Genomic DNA, 26,929 nt, shown 5'->3' with positions numbered 1-26,929 from the left:
ATAACTCATGATGTATTGTTCTGTGTCCCATACCTGACTATGGACCCTTTTCACGTGACGTCACGACAAACGCGGCCGCCATTTTGGACATGTACTACCAGTAGTTTACCACAGCCAACATTGAGGAATGGCAGCAAAGAAAGTTTTTACTTTCAGCAAGACTTCCATCATGCCACTATATTGTTGTGCACCTGGATGTAGTAACCATCAACAAACAAGGCAAGGTTTATCATTTTATCGGATCCCGATGGAGAAGATGGATAGCGGCCATTAACAGGAAAGATTGGCAGCCCTCGGCATATCAACGCTTGTGTAGTGACCACTTTGTTGGAGGTAAGACGAATAAAATTAGCCAGAAAAGGCATTACATTGCTGTTAACATTCTGTGGCGGCGAGTGTGTAACCAAATAGGTTAAAATAACCCATTGTAACCTCTTTGTTCTTCTGTAGTAGCTATTGTTGACTAGCTAATGTCAACAACATATGTTACTGTAGCAATGTTTACGTTCAGTCATTTGGATGACTGTTAAAACCTTTCAGTCTCAAGTTTTTCCTTTACTGTATTTACTAGTTTACTGTAATTATGATCCGGCAGCTATTTACACCGGATCCAGTGTAAATAGCTGCCAGAGCCAACGTCCGAGGTTCCGGAGCGCGCTCCGGCTTGCTCCCCCTCAAATTAAGCAGCGCGCTCCGGCTTGCTCCCGGAGTGCTCCGGCCGAGGTTCCAGAGCGCGCTCCGGCTTGCTCCCGGAGTGCTCCGGCCGAGGTTCCGGAGCGCGCTCCGGCTTGCTCCCCCTCAAATTAAGCAGCGAGCTCTGGCTTGCTCCCAGAGTGCTCCGGCCGAGGTTCCGGAGCGCGCTCCGGCTTGCTCCCCCTCAAATTAAGCAGCACGCTCTGGAAGCCGGATGTGCGCTGCTTAATTTGAGGGGGAGCAAGCCGGAGCGTACGTCAGTGAACAATCCTGGTGGAAGCAGGTAAACGTCGTTCTCTAAGCCTGCTAACCTCAATTTTTGCAAATACCTCTCCCTCTGCTCGCCCTGTAAATGCCCTACGTCGCTGGATAGTGAAGGTGTTTTCTGCATCTCGCTCCTTTTTCTTTTATGTTTTTCGTTTGTCGCCTTCCTCGCATTCAGACTGATTCGAGCCGAAGTCCACTACATGTCCAAAATGGTGGTCGCGTTTACGAAGGTCACGTGACTGAAAAGGGTCTATACTGAGCCATTTGTTTTCCTGAATTGACTTCCTGTTAAAGACCACTGTTTTCATTAGTTCTCGACCTCATTTCCTCGTCTCTCCTGCATTGCCCTGTTTACTGATCAATCGATCTCCGCTTGTTTCCTGACTATGATTTTTGCCTCACGATTTGGCTACAGCTTCAGTTTGCACCACACCCACTCTCCCCTGCACCTGCATTCGTAAGTGCCTGCACTCTGACACAATCCTGTCAGCCAAGAGCAAGAAACTGAAGCTATCATGGGCACAGACTCACCAGGTTTAAATTAGAAAAAAAAATCACCTGGTTTTTACAGGTCTTTAACTGTCCAGTTATGCCTGATTTTATGCATTATTTTGGTACCACACGATTGGCTGACTGGGAAACTGCACAGGTGTTGATAATAAAGTGGATGGTGGCTTTATACACGCGCACACACACACACACACACACACACACACATATACATCCATTATCTGTAGCTGCTTATCCTGTTCTACAGGGTCACAGGCAAGCTGGAGCCTATCCCAGCTGACTATGGGGGACAGTTCAGTTATACACTCTGGCCTCAGACTTAAAGGGCTGATGACACGAACATGACTCTATGCAATTTCTTAAATAAACTATACAACATGGCAAACATGTTAGATTTCTGTTATAATTACGTGAAAAGAAGCTGTTGTTACGCGAATATCCAACTTTTAATTGCACAGCGCAAGAAAACTGGGTCTGTGGCTCACGGCCATGTTGTGACGTCAGCGGAAGAACACGCTGCGGTTCACTGGCTGTTCTACTCTGGTTCTACTCAATGGAAATTAGCCAAAGGAGTAATAGGGTTATACCTGGAACAAATTAGTAACAAGCTGAAAATTTCAGAATATGTTCAGAATACCTTTAGGAATAACATACTAAAAGTCCCCGGAAATCCCCCTTGTGCTCTCTGAGAAATTCAAGATGGCGTCCAAAATGGCCGCCAAATGGAGATCTGCCCATATCTCAGGCCCAAAACAAAATATTAATGCAATTAAAAGGTCAGAATATATGTTTTGTAGGGTAGGAGAGTAAATTCCAACATGTGTGTATTAATTACATTGTGTATTAACATTATATAATAACAATGTACACATTATTATAACAGTATATTTGTGTATAGTGTGGATCCATTGGTTACTCGTTCACTCCGTATCATCCTATTCTGTTCACAAAACAACAAACACAATTACTAGGGGTTGGAGCACTTATTTTCATTAATATTAATTAAAGTAAATTGGTGGTGTAAAATGAAAAATAGCATGTTAAAAGGTCATGCTGAGTTCAGTCATTTTTAAAAGGTCATGCTGAGTTTAGTCATTTTTTGTCCGAACACACTGGCATTGCTAGTAGTAAAGACTGGCGCTAGAAACTCAAAGATTAATTTTTTTCCACCCTTAAACAAGCTTGAATAAATTCCCTACTTCATTGATGGTACAACAAAGGTCCAAGCATTACAACTGAGGCACTGAGAAGTGTTTAAGTCTACTCATTGTTTATAAGCAAGAGCTTTTATTGAGGCAGACCTTTTTGTCATGAAAGTCGCCGGAATGTTGAAGAAGTGTACTGAAACAGCTTGCCATTGTAGTTTTAGAAGATAGAGTTCTCAAATTTAATTTCCCTTTAATATTTTATCAAAGCTTAAAGATGCACTAAATATTAAGGAAATTGATGTCTAATTGTTGTCTTACATTATGTTCATGTATGTAGGTAGCCTACTAAGCTAATCTGTCAATCATGTCAGCCATCAAATTCCATGTAATTTCCACATTAATGACCTTGTAATCTTGGTTAATTTTAATTTTAACAGTGTGACAATGGTGAAGTTGCATTGCTTGTATGAGAGAACATATAATTTAACATTTTAATTGCATTTATATTATGTTTTATCCCTGAGATATTGAAAAATCTCCAATCGGCGGCCATTTTGGACGCCATCTTGAATTTCTCAGAGAGCACAAGGTGGATTCCCGGGGACTTTTAGTATGTTATTCCTAAGGGTATTCTGAAAATATTCGGAAAAATTCAGCTTGTTACTAATTTGTTCCGGGTTGGACTCAATTTTGAGCTAATGCTCTTGGGCTAAATGGCGCATGAAAACGCCGGTGAACTCTCTAGTGCTAGCTCTTCCTCTTCTGGGAGTCTAGAATTGTGTTGATCTCTTCCGAATAGAATCTCTGATAGCCTACCCTCTTTACCCTTTGCCTCTCGTTGCTAGGCGGCAGTTACATGAAAGCCGCAAGCTTTCACAAGCAAATACATGACTGATATCGCGCCAACTTTATGATTACATTTATGATTATCATGTAGAATCTATAGCTCTACGTGCCTTTATCTTATGTCGTTTCACAACACATGTTATGACAGGAGGACTGTCTTTGGATCCGGCATAGCTACTAGTAGACCCCCTCCGGAATACTGGCAGTGTTGCCAGATTGGGAGGTTTCCCTCCCAGTTGGGCGGTTTCAAGTGCATTTTGGTGGGTTTTGAACATATTTTGGGCTGGAAAACTTCAGCAGTATCTGGCAACAGATACTGCTGAAGTTTTCCAGCCCAAAATATGTTCAAAACCCACCAAAATGCACTTGAAACCGCCCAACTGGGCGGGAAACCTCCCAATCTGGCAACACTGTGTAGGCACTGCTGATGGTAGTAACACACGTTTGTGCTGAACTGAACACCCAAGAGATTCTTTTAAGCTGGGAAGGGTGTCAAAACAATCCAAATCGAAGTGTTCAGAGCACAGGACGGATGTTGGTGAGGGCTCCCACTTGTCACGAGTGTGCCTGACTTGCTTCACCCACTTTGCATGCAGCTCGGGATCTCTGGGAAACTTGAATAAACTTACCCCATCCTTGTGGGTTTTGGAGCAAAAGCCGGCAACACAACGCGAAGGCATAATAACTATATATATATATATATATATATATATATATATATATATATATATATATATATATATATATATATAATGTCTAATAAAAATACTAATAATGATAAACTGAACACCTGTCGCATCAACAACAAACTGGTAAGTTAGGAGGAAGGTTCTTTCGCTGATGTCATATAGCTCCTCCTCCTCCTTCGTCTCCTGGGTGCTGCAGCCCCGTCAAATTTGCCCAAATAGCAGCGTTTTTTATCATAACTTGTAAAATAGGCGCCTTCATGAATTAATATATGGATCATCGGGAATTACTTTTTATGTTATAAAACATCGCCAAAGATGTCAAAAACGTGTCATCAGCACTTTAATTTTGGATGCAGTTAATAAAACCTTTTAAATGGACTGACCACTGTGAGTGGTGGCTGTTCTTTTCTCATTTTACAGTTCTAATAATATTAGAAATTATTAGCCATTATGGTTGATTGGATTGATTTTGATATTTAGCATAGTCATGGAGAGAAGGGAAAACAAAGTGGATTTATAGAAGACAAGATGTGCAGTTTAGGATATTTTCCCAGCACCACAAAGAGCAAAGTGAGACTAGGAGTGTGAGTTAGAAGAGAAAATATGTCAAAGAAGAAGGCAGAGAAAAGCACAGTAAAGAAAGGAGGGAGACAGAGGGAGAGGAGGAGAGTCACAGGAAGCTATGATTTGGTGTAAGCTCAGAATGGCGATATGTGACAGGATAAAGGGATGCAGAGAAATGGGTGGTGGAGACAGGCTAGTATAAAGTGAAAGGGGAGGAGAGTGATGATTGCATGACTGAGAGGAAAGTGCAAAGCTCTGTGTGTAATGCTCTCAAGTTGTATATTCAGAGGAGCTTGCCTCTTCTCCAGTCCTTCTCTCTCTCTCTCTCTCTCTCTCTCTCTCTGTCTTCCCCTCTTTCTCCCTCCTTCTACTCCTCTCTGCTCTCTATCCATCTGCACTAATGATCCACACTCCCTGCCACACAACCAGGGTGAGTGATGCCCACTGACAGTATCACTCAAGCGGAAACATTGCAGTTGCTGGCCAGGAGACGTTTCTTACACACACACACACACACACACACACACACACACACACACACACACACACACACACACACAAAATTCTAATTCCCTGGGTCCTCAGTAACAATATTGTTGCATCTGTAGAAATATGAAAACTATACAGTTGATACTGTATTAGATGCTATTGTGAAACTGTGACACATCAACATATTGGAAGAGGTGATTTAAATGTATGCCAGTGCAGGTCTGTGGAAAGAAGCATCTCTATACTGGTAAAATTGGCGCTAACTCACCTTGTTTAAACAATTTTCACAAAATTTTCTTTATCACAGATGTTTATCCAAAAATAACTGTAATACCCTAATGATAAGTTATTGTTAATTCACATAACAAGAATCAGCACTAACAATTACATAAGAATGACAGAATTATTTATTCTATCCACATTCACTGGATATGAGCAATCACATGCTCTGATTGGCTACTGTACTACTTGGCTATCAGCTTGTATACTGTGAGTAGAGAAAAACAAAATGATGGAATGTGTTGTTGAACCAACTAAGGATGAGATAAAAGATCTACTCGAAAACAAAACCCCCCCAAAATACAAAAAAAGCAACAAAATATGGAATAAAAGTATTTGATGGTAGGAATGTATCTTTTTTTAATGTTCAAGAATTATCATTATTATTGCATTTTTAACAAATTGCTACTGTCATTTCGCCGATTTGTTTACATTCTTAGTGGAAGTGATTTTGTCAGACGTTTTGTATAAAGTTTTTATTTAACGAATTTGCAAAAAATTAAAATAAAAATGCTCTGTTTTTCAAAATCCAGTGAATGTAGATAGAATAAAGCAGTTATTCCACTCAATCTCAACGTAAATGGCTTATAGCCAACTTGGCGCTACTCGAGTTTGTGGAATAACTGTTAAATAGTTCTCGTAAATATCCCTTCTCAGATCTTTGACCTATTAAAAGTGATTATAGAAGTGGTTCTCACATCAAAATGCTGCACAGTGACCTGGCATTTTTGGAGAAAATTCTCGTACTTTAAATTCAATTCAAGTCTGTGAAAAAATAAGCCACCTAAATTTTCATGTTTATTCATATGTGCTCGTAGAAGTTCATCTTGTGTTAATACATAAAAGGTTAAAGTTGCACCCACATGAAGGAGCACTCCATCCAGATATGTTTTAAAGCCTTAATTTTCTTATTAATAGTCACTTATGTAACTTGTGAATTCTTCTCATTACTTGGTTTGTGCAAAACTGAGCAATATTTCTTGAATGTCTCCACATGTATAATAGAAGAAATTTCAATAAAGGATAATCTAGAATACAAACTTGATAATGCTGTGAGTGCAATTAATGATAAGAAAATATTTTCTGTAATAGAGGGTGGGCAAGAAACCTTGTAAAATAGAGACACATTGTAACAATGAGTCATGACATGATCCTCTTGGCCTCAAAAATCTGAAAAGCCATCCATAATAATACAAGCATTATTGTTAGTATCATGTCTTAAAGATATGATCCTGAATGGCTGTGGGATGGCTCTTTGGCTCATTTATGAATAAGATCAAAAGATCACCTTTTGCCTGTGGTGTCTGGTGGCACAAAATTGGGCATTGTTGTGAAGAGAATTTCACAAAATAAACATTAAATTTCAGCCTCTGTTGGAAGAGAGCCTCTGTTTTCTTTTATTTAAAATGACTAATTATGCAATTTTAAGATGGTGATCATGTACTATCATGGACTTTATTCACTACAATTTTTTAATTTCTGGTACAACACTTGGAAATATTGTAAGACCAGTGTTACCTGCTCAGAATTTACATGTACAGCCCTAAACCAACCAATTCCATTAGCATGTCTCATAGCATCAGTTCTCGTGATGTTATTCATCTTGCTTGGTGATGTACATTTATAACCAAGAGGTGGTAATGGCCTCCACCTGTTCCCTGTCTGTGGCACAGCAAGACTCTTGGTTCCTGCTGAACTGCATGACAGTTGAGGAGATAAGCAGAAGGTTTGGATTTAGTTTGTGGCAACCTTTTTCTCCAGCAAGTGTGTGAATGTGTGAGTGTATGAGTGTGTGTGTCTGAGTCTGTATATCTGTATGTTTGTGCGTGTGGATGGACCCCACATCCATTGGCCCTTGTGTCCTAATCCTGCTTTGCCCTGCATGCTAATTGAGAGATGCAATCGAGATGAAACAACCCATGTTCCGATGCTTCATGTGCAAATTCATAATCCAGAGTAGTCCACCCTCAACACATGTCCCATCTCTGCTGCTGCCCTTGTCTATGCAGTTAGGACCAGATGTATCAGAGGCCTCCTACGCGTGGCTCAGTTTGCTTCTGGGAAATTGGAAGTATGTCATTCTTCACGAAGCTTCCTTTAGACTCTCTTTATTATGCCATCTGTCAAACTGTGTCATGCATAGTGAATGTTATATACACCATATTATAACACAACATATTCAGGGAAAATTTTTTTAATCACAGATAGCACTATCTTAGACATGTTCACTTTCAATAATAATTCAAAATTCCAAAAGTACTCACTGTCCAAAAGTATAATTCAAATTCAAGTCAAGTCACATTTATTTATACAGCACAATTAAAGATAAAAAGTGTTGGTCAACATGCTATACAACAACAACAACAACAACAACAGACAAATCAACAATGAAATAAAATGCCAATTAAATGAACAAAATAAAAATACAACACCGATTCCAAAAAAGTTGGGACAAAGTACAAATTGTAAATAAAAATGGAATGCAATGATGTGGAAGTTTCAAAATTCCATATTTTATTCAGAATAGAACATAGATGACATATCAAATGTTTAAACTGAGAAAATGTATCATTTAAAGAGAAAAATTAGGTGATTTTAAATTTCATGACAACAACACATTTCAAAAAAGTTGGGACAAGGCCATGTTTACCACTGTGAGACATCCCTTTTTCTCTTTACAACAGTCTGTAAACGTCTGGGGACTGAGGAGACAAGTTGCTCAAGTTTAGGGATAGGAATGTTAACCCATTCTTGTCTAATGTAGGATTCTAGTTGCTCAACTGTCTTAGGTCTTTTTTGTCATATCTTCTGTTTTATGATGCGCCAAATGTTTTCTATGAGTGAAAGATCTGGACTGCAGGCTGGCCAGTTCAGTACCCGGACCCTTCTTCTATGCAGCCATGATGCTGTAATTGATGCAGTATGTGGTTTGGCATTGTCATGTTGGAAAATGCAAGGTCTTCCCTGAAAGAGACGTTGTCTGGATGGGAGCATATGTTGCTCTAGAACCTGGATATACCTTTCAGCATTGATGGTGTCTTTCCAGATGTGTAAGCTGCCCATGCCACACGCACTAATGCAACCCCATACCATCAGAGATGCAGGCTTCTGAACTGAGCGCCGATAACAACTTGGGTCGTCCTTCTCCTCTTTAGTCCGAATGACACGGCATCCCTAATTTCCATAAAGAACTTCAAATTTTGATTTGTCTGACCACAGAACAGTTTTCCACTTTGCCACAGTCCATTTTAAATGAGCCTTGGCCCAGAGAAGATGTCTGCGCTTCTGGATCATGTATAGATATGGCTTCTTCTTTGAACTATAGAGTTTTAGCTGGCAACGGTGGATGGTACGGTGAATTGTGTTCACGGATAATGTTCTCTGGAAATATTCCTGAGCCCATTTTGTGATTTCCAATACAGAAGCATGCCTGTATGTGATGCAGTGCCGTCTAAGGGCCCGAAGATCACGGGCACCCAGTATGGTTTTCCGGCCTTGACCCTTACGCACAGAGATTCTTCCAGATTCTCTGAATCTTTTGATGATATTATGCACTGTAGATGGTGATATGTTCAAACTTTTTGCAATTTTACACTGTCGAACTCCTTTCTGATATTGCTCCACTATTTGTCAGCACAGAATTAGGGGGATTGGTGATCCTCTTCCCATCTTTACTTCTGAGAGCCGCTGCCACTCCAAGATGCTCTTTTTATACCTAGTCATGTTAATGATCTATTGCCAATTGACCTAATGAGTTGCAATTTGGTCCTCCAGCTGTTCCTTTTTTGTACCTTTAACTTTTCCAGCCTCTTATTGCCCCGTCCCAACTTTTTTGAGATGTGTTGCTGTCATGAAATTTCAAATGAGCCAATATTTGGCATGAAATTTCAAAATGTCTCACTTTCGACATTTGATATGTTGTCTATGTTCTATTGTGAATACAATATCAGTTTTTGAGATTTGTAAATTATTGCATTCCATTTTTATTTACAATTTGTACTTTGTCCCAACTTTTTTGGAATCGGGGTTGTAAATAAAATAATAAAAGACAAAACCACAGATTGAAAGACAGCACAAAATAGAAGACTCATTACTACAGAGAATACTCCAAAGTCTTGGAGAATAAATACATTTTAAATTTGATTAAAAATGTTTAATGTAAAAGATGACTTTATAAAAAGGGTAGGCTGCTCCATAATCTCAGAGCCACGGATGAAAAAGCCTGGTTACATGGAAAAGTTAAAAGTAGATCTTAAAGCTCTGGAGGTAGACTGAGAACAGAGGAGATCACTGATATAGTTTGGTGCCAAACCATGCAGAGATTTAAAATCAAATAATATGTTGTACTCTTAACCAAATTACTAATAATGTCCCTGTAAGTTTTCATTTAAATCCCTGAAGTATTGACAAACATTTATTTTCACCAGTTGAGTGAACTTTAAGCTGTCTTTCTTGAATCTCTGACCCCAATTAGGTCTAAAATCACACAATATACTTAATCAGATTTATTCTGCTAAAAAAAGGGTTTTTTTCATTCTGTTCTGGACCTGTTTTATTTTTACCAATAATTAAAGAGCTGACAAGACTGACAACTCTATATATGTTCCTAGCTTCTTCTTCTTCCTCTTCTTCTTCTTCTTCTTCTTTTGGCTGTGCATTTGTACTTTAAGAATTATACTTTGGTAAAGACATGATTTATCTCATGGGGTTGTTTTGAACTTGAATCATTATCTTTCTATTAATATAATAATCCTCAATAGTACATACATTTGCAAAATATATTTCTGAAACCTACCACTTGAAGTTTAGTGGCTAATTACTGTAAGTGGCCAAATCTGTGTTGTTTTGAGCCACTGGATTGCATTCCCACTTAAAAACAAGTGTTTTAGAGTGAAAATGTTGCCTATAAATAGTGTTGCAAACAGAGTCACATCATAAATAATGGGGAAACCCGTCAGCACAATTATTAATTTCTCCTCCATTGTACTTGGGAATAGTTTTAATGGAATCAAAATTTGCACAATTGTGTTCTCTAGACTGGAGCACTTCTAAATTCCAATTGGTTGCCGCCGAATTACGTCATAGCTCATAACCATAAAGTTGCCCAGACTTCAACTTTATTCTGATGCCCCACCGCCCAAGAAGTGCCGCTAACATTCATGCTACTATTCACTACTGACAGACGTTGGCTTACATAGAAAATGAAAGACTTCTGGTCACTTTGATGCTTTTGCCACGTTTTCTCTGAGTGTAGCATAACACTTTACATCATCCATAGTGTTTTATTGGAGGGAGATGTCATATTAGTAACACTGTGCTACATTAGTGCGATAGCACCAAGAAAGATGCAATCATCACTGAAGACTGGAACAGAAATCTATGGCCTTAAGCTGCTTATCCTATTGATGAAGACTGACAGAACACTAGGATTGGATACTATGTACAAACCCCATTTCCAGAAAAGAATCAGACAATGGCGACCTCGAACTGTTGAGCAGCTGAAGTCTTGTACCAAGCAAGAATGGCCAAAAATTCCCATTGCAAAACTGCAACAATTAGTATCCTGAGATCCCATACAGTTAGAAAGTGTTATTAAAAGGAATGGTGATGTAACACAATGGTAATAATGCCTGTCCCAACTTTTTTGAGTGTGTTGCAGGCATCAAATTCTAACTTTGTTTATATCTATGAAATACAATTAAGTTGGTCAGTAAAACTATTGAATATTTTCTTTGTACTTTTATCAGTTCAATAAAGGTTCACGTGAATTAACAAATCATAGATTTTGTTTTTATTGCATTTTGGAAAATATCCCAACTTTTCTGGAAATGGGATTTGTAAGAGCAGTGATTCAAATCAGTGACACTCTGTGTCCATGTCTTTCTTAAACCATATTAGGACTGACTACTGCAAGTTTCATAAATGCTTTCTTACCTCTTTCCTACCTCAATATTATTTTTTATATTCAAGCTTCATGAATACAGTGTGCAAGTTTGCAGTGGAGGCAGGAGAAGGAGCGTTTTGGGATAAGGGGTTATTGTGCATACACTGACAGGACTATAGACTATCCTTATTAAGTTTTCAGGAGTCTGTAAAAGGTTGAAGCATGTCTCAACATCCAAATCCTGCCCTCTGAAAGCACCACCCAAATCTCCTTTACCTCTCCATCAGGCGCTCCTGTGGGGCCATTAGCCATTCACGTTCCCTCTCATTAGAGCAAGAGTTTTACTTAAGCCATTGGACTCAGCAGTCTGCGGCCGCAGCATGCATTAATATTTTAGTAGCTCCTGTTGAGGAGCTGAGAGCCAATTGCCCCTTTTTGAGTATAGAGCATCTACTCACTCACGCTTTTCTCTCTCTTATTCTCTCACCATTGTTCCATTCCCATCTTCCATCTCTGTCCTCTATATCATACAGGCCCCTTTTTACTGGTCCCACACTCTTTTGCCCCTCTTCCTTTTTCTCATTCTCTCCCTCATTCTACTCCCACCAAAAGACTCTAACACAAAGTACCTTAATTGGGCTTTTTTGTGTCTAGAAATGGCTAAAGAGGGGTATCTCTTCATTTCCCCATTTTTTGTCTTTAAAGGGATGGAGAATAATTGCTTTCTTTCCTTTCTCCTCCCTATCCCTTCACTTTTATATCTTTCTCACAACCTTCAGTAACTCTGCAACCAGCTGGTTGAAATCTGAAATTTGATCTAATCACTGTGATTTAACAGCCAAGTCTGTCATATCTTCACAAACTGATTAGGCCATACTTATTGAGTGTTTGAGAATATGAGATTTATTAATGTGACAAAAATGTCAAAATGACAGGGTCATTGAATAAGAAGATCAGAGTCTTCTCCACAACACACCACTACACACTATCACACACTATTAGTCTGAAAAAAGTAGGAGTTATGTCTACTACAATATTTTTGACATGTAATTGTTTTATTAGATATAGGAACTAAAAAACCCACCAATTTATCCAACTTTTTTCATTTTTTAAATTGGAGAACAATTTTATTTTGATTTTATTTCAGAATTAGAATCAGTCTCCCCACCCCCTCCTTCACCAAGTATGCCTGAGCACACAATAACTATGACTCTGGTTCTCAATATCCATTTGAATATGACATCCGTACACACAGCACACACTTAATTAAAATTGTAAACAGTTACCATCAAACAACAAACACAATAGTAAATTGGTAGCAGCGAAGTAACCACTTCCAATGTGTATGGAGTCACAGGAGTGCCATAATAAAGGATAAATCTGCAAAAGAATAAGAAAATAAATGTTGGAAAAGAAAAAGTATAAAAATAAAGAATAGGAAAATAAATGCAGAAATAAAAATAAAAGAATAAGAAAACTAAAAGGGCACTCAGTAGAGTGCATACCTCCACCAAGCTACATATTCGAATTTGCATCAAAATCTAATCAGTTATTCCTTTGCCCATTGCCCACTTTTCCTCAAAATTTCATTAAAATCAGTTCACTACTTTTTAAATTACATTGGGAACAGACAAAAAATATCCTGAATCTGCATCAGACTTGTAGTACTCCAGGACTCTGACTTGAGTCTGACTTGTGCCCTAATTTTAAGGACTCGTGACTTGACTTGGACTTGAGCACTGATGACTCGGACTTGGACTCAGACTCATGCATTAACTGCATTCGGACTCGTAAATTGGAGACGAGGACTCTGATTTTTTCTTTATTTTTTGTAACATACCATAATAATTTGGCATAAGATATTTATATCTACATTAATTTTTGTACTAATTTCATGCAAGAGTGTCACACCTGCATGTCTTGGCGCGTGCATCAGATAGACGCATGGGCGTGCTCTGGGCAGCGTGTGCACCAAACAGATTCTCTTGTGCATGCCGTAAATGACTCACACCTGCACAGGATTAAGGCACAATCAGCGCACCTATATAAAAACTGTGAAAATACACTTTCTTTGCGAAGTATTGAGTTACATTGCTGACACATTACTGAGCTTTATTTCCTTGTTTGGTTTCCTGATTTCCTGTTTCTTGTCTTTGATCCTGCCTAGTCTACGATAGACTGTTTGTGCCTCGCTTGACCTATTGCCTGTTTCACCGGTTTACGATTTTGCCTGCCATTCTGGATTATTTACCTGTCTTCACTTGTATTAATAAACACACCTTCTGCACTTACATCTGTCTCCCAACCATCTCTGACAGAATACTTCGCACTCCCTGACAAAGAGAATGCAAGGTCACCTGTTCATACGTCATGTTCAGGAACAAACTAATGTTAATGGTGCTAAAACAGCTACCATCAAATGGTGCAGTTGGAGTCTTGTTCTCAGACTGGACTCGGACTCGACTAGGACTCGACTCGAAATTTTTTTTTATGACTCAGACTTGAACAATGGAGACTCGAGACTGGGCTCGGACTCGAGGTTTAGTGACCCAACTACAACACTGATCTGCATACATATCTGGATTTGCATCAAAATTTAATCAATTGTTCCATGGCCCATGGCTCACTTTTCCTCAGAATTTCATCAGAATCTGTTCACTACTTTTTGAGTTACATTGGGAACAGACAAACAAACAAACAAATGGAGGTGAAAACATAACTTCCTCCAAAAAAGTTGCCGGAGGTAATAAATAAAAACAAAAATAAAAGAAGAAGCAAATAAATGTTTTTATTGCATTTGCTGCTCCCTATAGCTTTTTCTTATTGTTGTTCTCTTTTTCCCTATTTTTTTCCTTTTCCCTATTGCTTTTTCTGACTTTGGCTTTGAGTGGGCCTTCCTGCCTAGACTGAGTAGTCAGTTCCTCCACACATGAATCCTGCATTGTACAGTGTGAATGTGATAGCAGTTTGAATTGGGGAGGGATGAAGATTTGCTTAATCAATGTGTATGCTGGCCATTATCAGGTCTTATTCTTCTACAGTTTTAGTCTTTTTTATGGCACTCCTTTGACAGTGCTCCATTTCTCCAACGTTATTTTGATGTGTAAAATGACTTGAAAATTACTCATTATTTAGTTCTAATAATTTACTTTTATTTCAATAAATAATGAGCATTTTCATCATCTGCATACAGTGGTGCTTGAAAGTTTGTGAACCCTTTAGAATTTTCTATATTTCTGCATAAATATGATCTAAAACATCATCAGATTTTCACACAAGTCCTAAAGGTAGATAAAGAGAACCCAGTTAAACAAATGAGACAAAAATATTATACTTGGTCATTTATTTATTGAGGCAGCACGGTGGTGTAGTGGTTAGCGCTGTCGCCTCACAATAAGAAGGTCCGGGTTCGAGCCCCATGGCCGGCGAGGGCCTTTCTGTGCGGAGTTTGCATGTTCTCCCCGTGTCCGCGTGGGTTTCCTCCGGGTGCTCCGGTTTCCCCCACAGTTCAAAGACATGCAGGTTAGGTTAACTGGTGACTCTAAATTGACCGTAGGTGTGAATGTGAGTGTGAATGGTTGTCTGTGTCTATGTGTCAGCCCTGTGATGACCTGGCGACTTGTCCAGGGTGTACCCCGCCTTTCGCCCGTAGTCAGCTGGGATAGGCTCCAGCTTGCCTGCGACCCTGTAGAAGGATAAAGCGGCTAGAGATAATGAGATGAGATTTATTTATTGAGGAAAATGATCCAATATTACATATCTGTGAGTGGCAAAAGTATGTGAACCTTTGCTTTCAGTATTTGGTGTGACCCCCTTGCGCAGCAATAACTGCAACTAAACGTTTCCGGTAACTGTTGATCAGTCCTGCACACTGGCTTGGAGGAATTTTAGCCCATTCCTCTGTACAGAACAGCTTCAACTCTGGGATGTTGGTGGGTTTCTTCACATGAACTGCTCGCTTCAGGTCCTTCCACAACATTTTGATCGGATTAAGGTCAGAACTTTGACTTGGCCATTCCAAAACATTAACTTCATTCTTTTTTAACCATTCTTTGGTAGAACGACTTGTGTGCTTAGAGTTGTTGTCTTGCTGCATGACCCACCTTCTCTTGAGATTCAGTTCATGAACAGATGTCCTGACATTTTCCTTTAGAGTTCACTGGTATAATTCAGAATTCATTGTTCCATCAGTGATGGCAAGCTGTCCTGGCCCAGATGCAGCAAAACAGGCCCAAACCATGATACTACCACCACCATGTTTCCCAGATGGGATAAGGTAGTTATGCTGGAATGCAGTCTTTTCCTTTCTCCAAACATAATGCTTCTAATTTAAACCAAAAGTTCTATTTTGGTCTCATCTGTCCACAAAACATTTTTCCAAGAGCCTTCTGGCTTGTCCACGTGATCTTTAGCAAACTGCAGACGAGCAGCAATTTTCTTTTTGGAGAATAGTGGCTTTCTCCTTGCAACCCTGCCATGCACACCATTGTTGTTCAGTGTTCTCCTGATGGTGGACTCATGAACATTAACATTAGCCAATGTGAGAGAGGCCTTCAGTTGCTTAGAAGTTACCCTGGGATCCTTTGTGCTTTGTGACCTCGCCGACTATTACACGCCTTGCTCTTGGAGTGATCTTTGTTGGTCGACCACTCCTGGGGAGGGTAACAATGGTCTTGAATTTCCTCCATTTGTACACAATCTGTCTGACTGTGGATTGGTTGAGTCCAAACTCTTTCGAGATGGTTTTGTAACCTTTTCCAGCCTGATGAGCATCAACAACACTTTTTCTGAGGTCCTCGGAAATCTCCTTTGTTCATGCCATGATACACTTCCACAAACATGTGTTGTGAAGATCAGACTTTGATAGATCCCTGTTCTTTAAATAAAACAGGGTGCCCACTCACACCAGATTGTCTTCCCATTGATTGAAAACACCTGACTCTAATTTCACCTTCAAATTAACTGCTAATCCTAGAGTTTCACATACTTTTGCCACTCATAGATATGTAATACTGGATCATTTTCCTCAATAAATAAATGACCAAGTCTAATATTTTTGTCTCATTTGTTTAACTGGGGTCTCTTTATCTACTTTTAGGACTTGTGTGAAAATCTGATGATGTTTTAGGTCATATTTATGTAGAAATATAGAAAATTCTAAAGGGTTCACAAACTTTCAAGCACCACTGTAGTTGATTTGGCATGAGTTTTATGCCGGATGCCCTTCCTGATGCAGTGCTCCCCATTTATCCGGGCTTAGGACCAGCACTAAGAATGCACTGGCTTGTACACTTCATTGGCTGGATTCCTGAAGAAGAAGAAGAAGAAGAAGAAGAAGAAGCAGTTTTTCAAATTATTTTACATGGAAAAATAATGTGGGCAGAGAAACAGAACCCTGTCATCGGAGTGCCATAAAAAAGGATAATTTTAAATTGTGTATTAAGCAGGTTAATGGAAACCCACCTACTAACGTGCCAGAACAGGGTTCCTTTAACATATACTGTGCAATCTATGTATAAAGGTAAGATTTTGCATAGTACAGGAAGAGAAAGAAAAGAAGGAGTTTCAGGACTGTTGCTGTTCACATGACTCTGTACTGGAACTTAAAGATGTTCTCGAAGGCCCATGAACATTCATGAGTTTGGAAAGCCACTGGAAAGGAACTGTTCTTGTGGCTGGTTCTTTTAGCACTCAGTGTTTTGTAGCATCCGCCAGAAGGAAATAGTTCAAATAAGTATCATTTTTAGTTATTCTTGGCTTTTATAATGCCATTGTCATGGATCACTTATAGAAGTCTTGTTTCAAGAAGAATAGGAATGCTTGAAGAGATCTGCGCTGAATACTGCTCAAAGACAGGATCAACTCAAACTGTTTCTCAGTGTGAGCAGTGTGTATGTGGAAGAGAAACAGAGATTATTCAGGGTATTATTTAATTTCAGTGTCTGAAATTAAAACCAGTAATTGATATTATTGGGAGAATTCCATGATTATCAGTTGGCACTTCCTTTTTTTTCTGGATCATTCTCCAATTTTAGGTTCACAAATAAAATACTCTACCAGTATATCAGAAATATTTGTTTGCGGTTAAAGCTTGCTAAATTATTCATACAAATTATTTTTGCACAGATATGAACTTGAACGTTAAGATATACTGTATGTTGTTACAGATGGTGAATTTATCATGTAGTTCGCTATACCTTTCACCCCCCCTTACTTCAGTAAACTCCCCTGGTCTGCCTCCCTTCCCCCCAAATTCCCCCATGTCACTCCCTTGGGGAGGGATAGTTGGCTGGGAGAGAACTGGCTGCTATGGCAACAAGAGCCCTCCCTTTCCCATGGGTCTCCTTAGCAACTGGTCGCTTGGTACTTCTGTTTTAAGAGTGCCCCGTGTGCCAGACTTGTGTGTGCATGTATACGTTGAGTGTGTTGCAAGTGTTTGCTGTTCACCAATGCATGACTTGGTCATCTGCTGCATGTGTGAGCATGCCTGTGTGCTGCTCCTTACACGCTTACTTTATATCTCAGGAGGTGATTTTAAAAGGAGTTAAACCTGCCTGCCCAAGTCATCAGAATGAATTGCATATGCATATTCATAAGGGTTTGAGTTCATCTAGCTTCCAGAGCCTTTGACTATAGATTGCATGTGCATGAGTGTGTGTAAGTGTAGGGGGTCCAAGCGTCTGATTGCAACGGCATATTCCCAACCTCTGAAACTGAAACAATTAAATCAGTGATTGTATAAATTTTGCATGCTGAACACATGTCTTGCAAATGAGTTTCCTGCTCTGGTGAAATTAAATTAAACCCAGAGAATGATCTGTATTAAAGTCTGATCAGAGGTGTGTGCTGACCTTTAGAATGTGGGAAATGAAATTCTTATGACTATGAATAAGATTATGATGAGAGAGAAGGAAAAAAGACTGCCTGCATTTGTCCTATTGTTGCTTGTCCATTTTTTTTGTGTGTATATGGCAGATGAAGGTTGCAATATAATCAAATCCTTGCACACTGCCTGTGGGCTATTAAATAGACCAACCGTATACACACACATATACACATACACAGAGCTGTGCGCGGATACTTACTTACAGCCTTTTCTTGTAAAATCCCGCAGTTAAAACCTGTTCAAAAATGTGCACGACTTAACAAGGTATATGGCAAGCACTGTGGAAAATGTGAGTCGAGTTCACAAAGAAGGTGTGTGGGCGTGTGTATGTGTGTGTGCACATGGTTGGAGCAATCAAGAGCTCCCACAGGTGTACCACTCCTGCACCTGTTGTGTGAATACTCCCTGGGGGGTGGAGGGAAGGTCTGGTGCGATCTGGCAGACCAGTGCTGGAAAAGCTGCCCTCATGCTGCACTCGTGACGCACTCCCAGCTGCTTTTGACTGGGCTGGAAGATGCGAGGATCCCAGGTTGCTCCTTGGCCTGTTCTACAGATAAAGTATGGCTACTCTTGTGCTGGGTGGGGGATTTTCCGATCCCCTGTCCAGTCCTCAGATGCTCGGCTAAGCTGGCACTGCTATTTTTATCCACTCAACCCACGCCGGACTGTATCCACACCCAGCCACCCGCCATCCACCCAGCCTGCAGGAAACATAGCCTGGGCACTGCAATTATCACACAGCCAGACAGGAATCACCCACCAACCCCATTACCCTCGCAGCAGAATGGCTGTCAGTTTCTGGCCACAGAGCTGGCAGATTATTTTAATTTTTGCATTTAAACACAACATTCACACAGAATTTTGTGGGTATTGTGTTATTTCCAGATGATGTGTTAGCATGTACATTGGTTTGAGAGACAATTCCTTTCCTGTTCTCCTAGCCATATCTTAATATATAGTAAATTGTAAATTATGCTTGGCAAATTAACTAAACTATTTAATATTTTAGTGATTAGGTCCATCATTTACATATTAGGTCTGTGTGTATTGTGTTGTACACTGAACAGCCAAATTCTTTTTTCCCCCCTTCTGTTACTGTGCTAACTGCACAAACTGGATTTCTATGCTCCTTGTCAGAATCCCCTCCCTGTAAGAAATGTGTGAATACATTTACCCCTAGTTTCCATTAATCTGTGTGCCTCTGCATTCTTTATTTTCCTTCAAAGGGACAAGCCCAGCCGTGACATCAATCACAGGATGTGAATATTTATCCGCTGCTAATTTCCATCAATAGCCTAGAGACGGGCTTTGCTGACAAAACTCATTCCTGTGCCGAACAAAACCTCTTGCATCAATCCCCCCCTCCCCCCGTTAAAAGAACAACATTTCATAGTAAATGCAGTTAATATTTTACACACACACACACACACACACACACACACACACACACACACACACACACACACTTTATGCTTATCAAACTAATGGGGTGTGTAGAGAGACAGTATATAATGGCTGCTGACATATGAAATAGCTTAATAATGACTGGTTGAAGATTCCTGATCTTGTCTGGCAGATGCTGGTCTATGCGTTATTGTATAGCATCTTTCTTTTGTGTAGTAAAGTTATCTGGACTGGGTGAGTGGTTTCTTTCCTTTGTTATGTGCTTCAGCCTCAATCCCATCAGGCTGTTCTTTTAGTTGTGATTATACACCCAGCAAGTTGGGCCTAAATAGTTTGACCTGTTTCATGGGCCTACTTGAGTTAACAGTGGGAGGTAGCAGATTGAAGTGAGAGGGAGCAGTATTTGTGGATGGGCACTCCATTGTGTTACTTAGATGGTTCTCACAGTGGGCCCCAAGCTGCACCCTCACATTCCCAACCCTTCCACCACACAGCTGCCCTCTATGCCAGTCTGAAGGGGCTGAATGCTCGCCTAAAAGCCATGGCATAGGGCAGATGGCACACAGCCAAGATTGTGAACTGGGGTCTGTCACAGATCTAACGCAAACCTACATGTGGTCTGACAGAGTAGATGTGATCATCACAAGAAGCTCCATCTTGGCTCTGGGTGAATACAACCAAGGGAAGTGGTGACTGGATTTCCTTACATACCACAGTCCAGTGGCGGCTGGTAGTCTTTCAAACAGGGGAGGCTGGTCGGTTACGATATTTCCAGATTTTAAAAGAAAAAAGAAAAAACACATCAATTTTGCCCATACTCTTGCCTCTGATCTGGCTGATTGTTGGCAGGGTCACAAACTGTGAAATAACAGGTTCTTTTGGCCCATTAGCCTACTGTCCAATATATATGATGGTGGTGTTGGGGGGGTATATTTTAACATTTTATATTTTAAAATTGTGGCATGTTGTTTAAAAATTGATCATTATTGAAAGCAGCTCTTTGTCAGGAACCTCAGCAGTAACAGCAGAGTGTTCTGGAATAGGCACAAGCACTGACCTTGGGGAGCCAAACATAGAGCTGGGTGCCACACATTTCATTCAATGACACTTTCCCTATATTTTACTTATTTTGACTGAGAAATGTTTTATTGACAATTTTGATAACCCTTCACTTTTAATCCAGGTCTGTAGTGTGAAATGTTCTCGGCTGTGTTTTTGTTTAAAAATGTTTTCCAAATTGTAGCTGTGTTTAATTCATATCCAGAAAAATATATATTCCAATATAATATACTCAGCATAAACATTTTAAATAGATTCTATATTTTTGGTCCATCCATGACATATTACTAAAGTAGCCTATTTACTGTTGTTGATGTGGGTCACTTGCTGTTAGCCAATTCACTTTCTCGTACCAGGAGAGCTGAAAGGAACGAGTATTATTCCCTACCTTTTTCACCAAGTCAATTTGAGGCGTTGGTCTACCCTGCTCTTTAATTTTAATTTTTTCCTTGAAAGGAAGACTGGCAAATGGCTTCGCCAAAATTAAATCAACAATGCTTGGCATCTGTGCGCAGCTTTCTTGCTAGCTGACTAGCCCCCTCAAGTTCAAGTTCAGTCACTCAAATAAATGAAATTTCTGGAACTAAGATAGCAAACTTGACAACACTATATTTACACTTTATTTACAATGAAAATATATACAAACTAAAAAAGCTGGTAGAAACCGTATGTAATGAATGAAATCGAAATGTAAGCTGATCTCTTACAATACACCACAGCACTTGCGAATCCGCATGGGACTGAACTGAAATTCACCGCTGCCTGTCTATATTTGAAACGAGCTGTCAATCAAAGAAAATATCCGGCCGCTTTCACCAATCACCAGTCTCCTCGCGGAAAGCTTTGCCATGTCCCTCCCACTGTGAGGCTGGGAGTCCGGTGGGTGGGCGTTTTCGCAGTATTTGTCCAATAACCGTCTTGCATTTTGATATTGAAAAGCGCATAGCTCCCAAATGCCATTGAAGTCCACTGAGGCTGGGCTGCATCGCGCTGTCATGAGGGGGAAAAACTCATGCACACATTAGGCGAACTGGGGAAAGTTATAACGGAATGATTTCGCACTGTAGTTGGGTTGAGCACATATATTTCTATGATTCTGGATCTGAAATAGCAATGTTATAAGGTCGGCTATAACATAAGCCTAGCGCAATTCATCCTACACGATGTTCGTCATTTTTAGAGGAGGCTGAGCCTCCCTCGTTGTCTTAGAGCAATCGCCCGTGCCACAGTCCTTATTCTTATGGCATGGATTTCACTGCCCTTCATAGTTAATTTTTTCTGTTTCTAACCTCAGTATCTAACGATGAAGTCACTGATTATGTAGACAAGGTATGTTAGGGAAATCATTAAACAGTGCAGGATAGTGGGTCTCCTTCAGGACAGCCATTGACAACTCTTTCCATCTTGTTGTCATGGGTTGATTATTTGTGTTGACCCTGAGCTCCTCAAAAGCTGGATTTCTTTGTCAAATTGGTTGAATCAGTTCTCAGTGTTGATGTTCCCATTCTGAATATTAGATGAAACCGAGTGGGAGTGTGGCATTGAGCAGGAATCGATTTGAATAGGGGAAACATAATGGGTGAAAGGAAGGACAAGAAGAAGACATGGAGAGATTAATTCTCTCTTCTAATAATAGGTACAAAGCGAGGCTTCTTAAAACAGGAAGTCTGGACCTTTGGCTCTAAACATATGCATGCTCTTGGAAAAGCCCATTTAGTGCCAAGGCCACCTGTGCTTTGGAAAAAAGTGCAAACTTGTCAGACTGGGAGGTTAGTAGGTCTTAAGCTCTTAATCTTACGACAAAGAAAACCCGGGTGAGGAGGTGTGGAGTTAGGAGCTGCATCACTAATAGAACTATCAGGATTGCAATCCCTAACAAGAGCCAAGTTCAGACACTTTCAGAATGGGGCAACTGGGATGTTGGACTCTTTTTTCAATTAAACAAGAGCTGTCCTCAAGTCTCTTTGTTTCCTGATTGTGTTGTCAGGCATTGGTGTATGCAGAATGGTGTGTGTATGTGTGCATACAGTTAATTAACACTGTCTGGAAGTGCTTTATTGGTGGGAAAGGAGGTGAAGGCTCTGATTTTTACAGCCCTTGACATAAACTGTGAGCTCTCCATTCTAATAGTAGTAGGCAGCAATGCTGCTCCTTCACTTACACCTGCTCCCCAGGGATATAAATGGACCATGGGGGCCTTTGTACAGAGACTGAATGATATATCTGGTTAAATTTAATGCCTATTAAATTTAATAAATAGAAAATGAAGCATTTTAAAAGCATTAAATAACCTGAATATTTCCTTCCAACAATGTCTTCAAAGCCAAATGAGTATATCACCAGATCATTCATTCTGCACATATAGTTTATTCTCTGCAAGAGGCCAGAGTCACAAAGGTAATGGGCCATGCACCACCTTCATTGCTGCCCTCACAGTGGTATCCACCTATTTAGGAGTGCCCATGAGTCAACTAGGATTAGACTGTGATTGTCTGGGATTATGTGGAATGGAGTAGGGATTAGTGCTGATTGCCAGTTTCTGGGGTGTGAGAGGTCTGGGATGCTCAAACAGACCCTGACTCATCTTCTGATTCAGGATCATTCAGATCTGTGCACAGAAAGAAGTTAGCAAAATTAATTAGAAAGTTTTAAGAGCAAGAATATCAGATACATGTCAGAGTAAACGGAATGAGCATACTTGTTTCAGCACTTGAGGCACAATAGAGAGCATCATCATCACCAAGAAGAGAAAATATAGAACAGACAAATATTTTGAGTTCAGATGTGCTGAAGTCAAAGAGTATTAGTTTATGGAATATGACATGGTATTAGCATTGTGTACACGGACTCTTGGACTTTAATCTGTAGTAACACAGGAATAACATATTTTGACTTTCTGGTTGCTGATGTTCTGTGCATACTTAGCAAGTACTACCAGGCCTGGTGACTTGATGAAAGGCTGTGGGGAGCTCAGCTGCAGCTTCAAAAAGCAACTCCTCCTCATAAGCAAACCCCACAACAGATTCATGCTTTGTGTTCACGTTTACCCTGTTGCCATGGTTACCCTCCTCAGTTGGAGGTGCTACCTTGAGGAGCCATTCTTCGATCACCTGACAGGAGAAGCTGGTTGTATTTTTTTTTATCTGTCTGTCTGTCTGTCTGTCTGTCTGTCTTTTCAGTCAACCACATATAGACTGTGGGATTTTTAAATAAAACATGGATACATATTCGAAATGATTTTAATATCATCACTCATTCACTTTCCAATAAGAACACATCATTAAATGTACCCTTCTGGCTACACACACTACAAGTTGAAACTGGTATTGTTAAGTCACTTCCCATGACAGTGTGGGAAACAAGCAGATGGGTTGTGATAGAAATGATTAGCAATTAAGAGTATTATTTTGAACAACAACAAAATCACCAATGGAAGATGCTCCACTAAATAAATGGTGCAATTTTTATACAGTATATCAGGCTGCGTCTACCAGATTTGTGCAATAAATGCATCATCAAAGTAAGAAACATTGACAATGTATCTTTTAAAAGACACACCCATAAATGTTCCCAGGTTGGTTCACTGGGATAACATGCATGTTATATCTCTAGCCCCATATCTAGCAAATGAAAATATGATACTTATTTATTCTTTCAGTACATGCACAGTCATTTCCCTAGATATAATAGAGCAGAGTTTTACTTGTGCAACGTGCACCTATTAATTTGTGTGTTTAATAAAGTGCATGACTAAAGACAGTAGACTTGACTCAAACTTCAGCTCAGAGACTTGAGACCTGATTTGGAATTGGCAAAGCGACTTGTCAGCATGTGCAATTCTTTCAACTGATTTGACTCTGGATAAAGAAGTAATAAAATAGAATGTAGTCACTTGAATGGGAGTGAGTGAGGAGCCTCTCTGGGGCAAATAAAGGTTAGAGGAGTAGTGAGAGGATAAGATTAGGAAAGCAGATTGAACAAGAGTGGGAGGCAGATTTGTCTGACTTTATTATTTGCATTCACCACTGGCACAACTCAACTTGTTTCCTTTCTCAGACTGGGAGAAGAGGCTGGCGATAGGCCAGGCTGGCACAGGCTTCAAACACAACCCAAGCTAAGCACACTGAACCATGGATGAGCTGACATCCACACCAGTCTGAGGGAGAAATCCCCTAGTCACAGAAACCCCCCCACAGTCAATAAACAGAATACATGTCAGACAATCATCAATAGCCGCAATACAAAGAAACTGAGCAATGAAGCCTTTCAGGATGACTGCTTCTATGAAATTACATGTTCAGAATGAGTGAAAAATTATATTTCCTTTAATATGTTAATAGTCTGTGCTTTTTTTTTTGTCTTTTCATATACAGAACTCCATACGCCACAATCTGTCACTCCACACCCGCTTCATCCGGGTGCAGAATGAAGGCACAGGGAAGAGCTCCTGGTGGATGCTGAACCCTGAAGGGAGTAAGGCTGGGAAAGCTCCCCGGCGACGGGCTGTCTCCATGGACAACAGCACCAAGTACCTGAAGTGCAAAGGCCGTATAAACCGCAAGAAGGTGCTAGGCAGAGCAGTGGTGGGGACAGTGGGGCAGGGATTTCATGGCTCCCCACAGCAGCCTAGTCCAACAGGGAAGCCTGCCACAGGAGCAACAGGTGTTGGGGAGGAGTTTGAGGCATGGACTGATCTCCACTCTCGGACTAGTTCTGTAGCCTCCACACTGAGTCTGTCTCCCATTATGGCAGAGGATGAGTTGGAAAACACAGAGGAGGGTAGGTTGTCCTGCTCCACTTCCCCACACATCTACCCCAGTCCCTCCAGCACTCGCTCACCTGTGGCACATTGCCCACCTGTGGAGTTGCCACAGTTAGCGGACCTCACTGGAGCCATCAGATTGGAAGAAGGTTACCATCACCAACAGCCCCCATGCCACAAGCGCCCCCCATACCACTACAGCACTGGGTCAAAAGTTCAGGGCTCCTACAGTAGCCCTGCCTATGGACAAGCAGGCATGGGCATGCTGTGCCACCAAACACCATTGCAGACCATCCAGGAAAATAAGGCCTCCAGCTTTTCCGGCAACATTCAGACTTACTCAGGCACAAATACCCTACATAATCTGCTTATTGGAGGCTCACAGTACTGTGTTAAGGACATGATGCTTGGCCAGGAGCATGAGCCCATGATGGTTCCTTCTAGCAGTAGGGTGGGCAACTGTCATAGCCATAACTCTGGGCACACCCACAATAGCACACATGATCATAACCCTGCTCACAGTCACAACAGCACCCACAGTCTCAACCAATCACACAGCCACAGCTCTGGTTCAAACATAGCCAACAACCCCAATCATAGCCACAGCATGAATCACAACATGAGTCACAGCCTGGGACAGAATCATCAGACTCAGAGCCATGCTGTCCATGCTCAACCCATCAGTGGCCACATGCAGTCATACAGCCATAAAGCTCCATATTTGTACAGTCCTCCAGTCCATGCACACCTTCCTGCCTCAACTACTCTGCCCCCAAATCCTGCTGGCATGCAGGGTATCTCTCAGGACTCTTGCCACCTAGCCACTGCACCACACCCTCATCCCCGCTACAGCGCCACATACCCAGGCCCACACCAGCAGGCAATGACTGATGGACCATACCATCAAGCTCAGGGAATGGGGGGAGGAGGCAGTGGTTACCAAGGGTACCACCACCCCCATCACGGCTACCCTCATGAGCGGCTACCAGCAGACCTAGATCTGGACATTTTCCATGACAGCCTGGACTGTGATGTCGAGTCTGTTCTCCTCCATGATATGATAGACTCAACAGAGGAGATAGACTTTAATTTTGACTGCTCCCTGGCACAGGGGATGGGTGTTGGGATGGGCATGGGCATGAGCATGGGACTCACAGGCCCACAACAGAGCCACAGTAACCAGAGTTGGGTGCCTGGCTAAGATGCCATGCTTTCTTATGGACACTAAAAGAGATCAAACTACCTTTAGGCCTGCTTAGAGCGGGGTGCACCGCTTCCTTTCCAGGGAGATGCACTGTGCGTGACAAAAATCAAAATAAAAAAACAAACATAGTTTCATTTTCTAAGTTCTGTCTTACTCTGCCTGCTCATCTATCTGTTTTTTTTTCTGAAATGGCCCTCTGTTAGACCCTTTCTGCTTAATGTTAACCTTTTGCTCTTCCCGAATGA

At 40.8% G+C, this 26,929-nt stretch overlaps 1 protein-coding gene across 1 annotated transcript in view; it reads left to right on the top strand.

Moving 5' to 3' along the window:
- Positions 1–26,681, top strand: part of foxo6a (forkhead box O6 a) — a 44,849-nt gene extending 18,168 nt beyond the window's left edge. Inside the window, exon 2 of the mRNA XM_060920635.1 lies at positions 25,092–26,681. Coding sequence (XP_060776618.1) covers positions 25,092–26,681 — 1,590 coding nt within the window. The remainder of the gene's footprint in view (positions 1–25,091) is intronic.
- Positions 26,682–26,929: the final 248 nt, after the last annotated feature.

This window comes from Neoarius graeffei, chromosome 5 (assembly GCF_027579695.1).
Source record: "Neoarius graeffei isolate fNeoGra1 chromosome 5, fNeoGra1.pri, whole genome shotgun sequence".
In the NCBI taxonomy this organism is placed as follows: domain Eukaryota; kingdom Metazoa; phylum Chordata; class Actinopteri; order Siluriformes; family Ariidae; genus Neoarius; species Neoarius graeffei.
This window is presented reverse-complemented; position numbering and strand designations above follow the sequence as displayed.